The sequence below is a fragment of the Arachis ipaensis genome, chromosome B09 (genome assembly GCF_000816755.2).
Source record: "Arachis ipaensis cultivar K30076 chromosome B09, Araip1.1, whole genome shotgun sequence".
In the NCBI taxonomy this organism is placed as follows: domain Eukaryota; kingdom Viridiplantae; phylum Streptophyta; class Magnoliopsida; order Fabales; family Fabaceae; genus Arachis; species Arachis ipaensis.
In genome coordinates, this window is record NC_029793.2 from 9,225,395 (window position 1) to 9,227,940 (window position 2,546).

At 41.1% G+C, this 2,546-nt stretch overlaps 1 protein-coding gene across 1 annotated transcript in view; it reads left to right on the forward strand.

Annotated features, from left to right (window-relative positions):
- LOC107617588 (cell division control protein 48 homolog C) overlaps positions 618-2,546 on the forward strand; it is a gene marked incomplete in the record, with an annotated part of 4,577 nt that continues 2,648 nt past the window's right edge. Inside the window, 2 exon segments of the mRNA XM_016319380.2 lie at positions 618-1,772; positions 2,249-2,546. Of these exon segments, the coding sequence (XP_016174866.1) occupies positions 776-1,772; positions 2,249-2,546 (1,295 nt within the window).

The following is a 2,546-nucleotide window of genomic DNA, read 5'->3' on the forward strand; positions in this document are numbered from 1 at the left end:
AACTAATAATACTATTTTTTTTAAAAAAGAGGGACCATGGCCCCTTGAAACCGCCATTGGTCTAGGATGTTCATATAATAATTTAAAATCCATTTCTTGAAACTTTACTGGAGAATATTTTTTAACAATTATTTTTCATTCCAAGAGTTTTCTCCAAAAAATAATCTAGACAACATAAAAAATATCAAATAAAAAAGTTAATTAACTTTGTATCAATGATCTAAATTTAAAGAATAAATATAAATGTTTTTTATCAGTTAGTCTTTAATATTTATATGAATTCATAATTTATATTTTCGTATATTAATGTGACTAAAATTTTTTAAAATAAATGAATGAATAAATAAAAACTCTTTTAATTTATTAAAACTAATTATATTTGTAAAAAAAAAAATCTTATGTTAATTTGGACGTCAAACACATTTAGACCTCAGTAATTTTTAACTTCAAATAAACTTGACCTCCAAGCATAAACTAACCTGACCATCAAATCTAACTCGTTAATGTGTTTCACATGCATATGATCTTCTACTTTAACAGTGAAATTCTTTCTGAGATTGAGCATTTGTGTCAAATTTTTGGCACAACAGTTATAAATAATTATTTAATATATAAATTGCATTCTTCATTTACATTATTAGGGTTTATTGTTGCTGCGGTGCTGCCTCGTGTGGCACTTTCTGTCCCTCACAGCCTCACTCCACCAATTACCAGAGGCAGAGTCTTCTTCTTCTTCTTCTTCTTCATCATTCTTCAATTTCTCACAGACGGTGAGATGGGGAGAAGAAACGGGGGAAGGCCACTGCTCGGAACTCTCCGTCGTCGATTGGATTCGTGCAAGTCCCGCTACACCACCGTCGATGACATCGTTAACCACCTCCGCTCCACTTACCCCGATTACCAGCGCACCAAGCAGCAAGCCCTCACTCGATTAGTTCAACAAGTCCTCGAGCCACGTGCCAAACACGCGCCGCCCAAAGTCTCTCCCACGCGCGACGACGAAGACGATGACGAAGAAAGAGGTCGAAGCGCGCCCCGAAGGAGACGGAATACAATCGACCAAGGCGAAGAAAGGTTGCAGAAGATGGAGGCTTTGCACCTGCGTAAAAGGATGCAGGGAGAAGAGGAAGCTCAGGGTTCTGCTTCTACGTCCTCTGCTTCAAGCTCGAGCGCGTCCGGGAGCAGCGGCAGTGAGGAGGAGGAGGATGATGATGATGGCGCAGTATCTATGTCGACATCGGAGGACGCAATTTACGGGGAGAAGTACGAACCTGCTTTCGATTTGATGAAGACGATGCTGCGGAATAAGTACACTCCCAAAAAGGATGATAATGTGAGGAAGAAGAAGCCAGTTGTGGAGGATAAGAACGTTGAATTGGAGGTGGCCAATAGTAGCAAGGTTACTAACGAGCTTTGTGCTGTGAACGGAGGCAGAGGCGAAGCGAAAGCTGCTGCGAAGGATGTGAATTCAAAGGGTTCCGTTTCGAATGGCACCGGTGGTGGTGGCAGCGATGTTGAATTGAAACAGAAGACGGGACCGAGGTTCAGTGATTTGGGTGGAATGCAGGATGTTTTGGAGGAGCTGATGGAAGTGATTGTGCCATTGTATCATCCCGAGTTGCCAAGAGAGCTGGGTGTTACTCCTACTACTGGAATCTTGCTGCATGGGCCACCTGGTTGTGGCAAGACCACACTGGCTCACGCCATAGCTAATGAGACCGGTCTTCCCTTCTATCAGATATCAGCTACTGAATTGGTTTCAGGAGTCTCAGGTATTTCATAATAATTTCCTTCCTTAAACTTGAGGTTTCATTTCGAATGTTCTTAGATCAGTATTAGGGACCAACCACAGGCATTATTTATGATGATAGGGATTAGGGTTTAGGGATTAGACATATTATTGATAGACATTAAGAAATGGTTGCGCGTGTTCTTGTAAGATTAATCCTAAAGAATTTGATCTTTCTTCGAAAAATGGAGTTTCAAATTAGTGCTTATTACAAATTAGTGTCCTTGAAGGGGAGCCTTGGAGCAACAGTTGAGTTATCTCCGTGTGATCTCAAGGTACCGGGTTAAGCTGAGGAAACAATATTAGGTTAGGCCTCGTACATTTACCCTTTGAGTGCGGCCTTTTCCTGGACCCTGCGTTAATGTGGGATGCTTGTGCACCAAGCTGCCCTTTACAAATTAGTGTCCTTGCCTGTTATTACTGCTTATTTTCATCCCTATTGTCCCATGAATTCTTAAGGTGCATCTGAAGAGAATATTAGAGAGCTTTTCACTAAAGCATATAGGACTGCCCCATCAATCGTCTTCATTGATGAGATTGATTCAATTGCTTCGAAAAGAGAGAATTTACAACGAGAGATGGAGAAGAGAATTGTAACACAGTTACTGGTTAGCATGGATCAATCAAGTAGGCGTATGGAATCTGCTAATGATTCGGACAGTTCTAAAGTTCATCCTGGCCATGTTCTTATAATTGGAGCAACAAATAGGCCTGATACTCTTGACCCGGCCTTGAGAAGGCCTGGGAGGTTTGATCG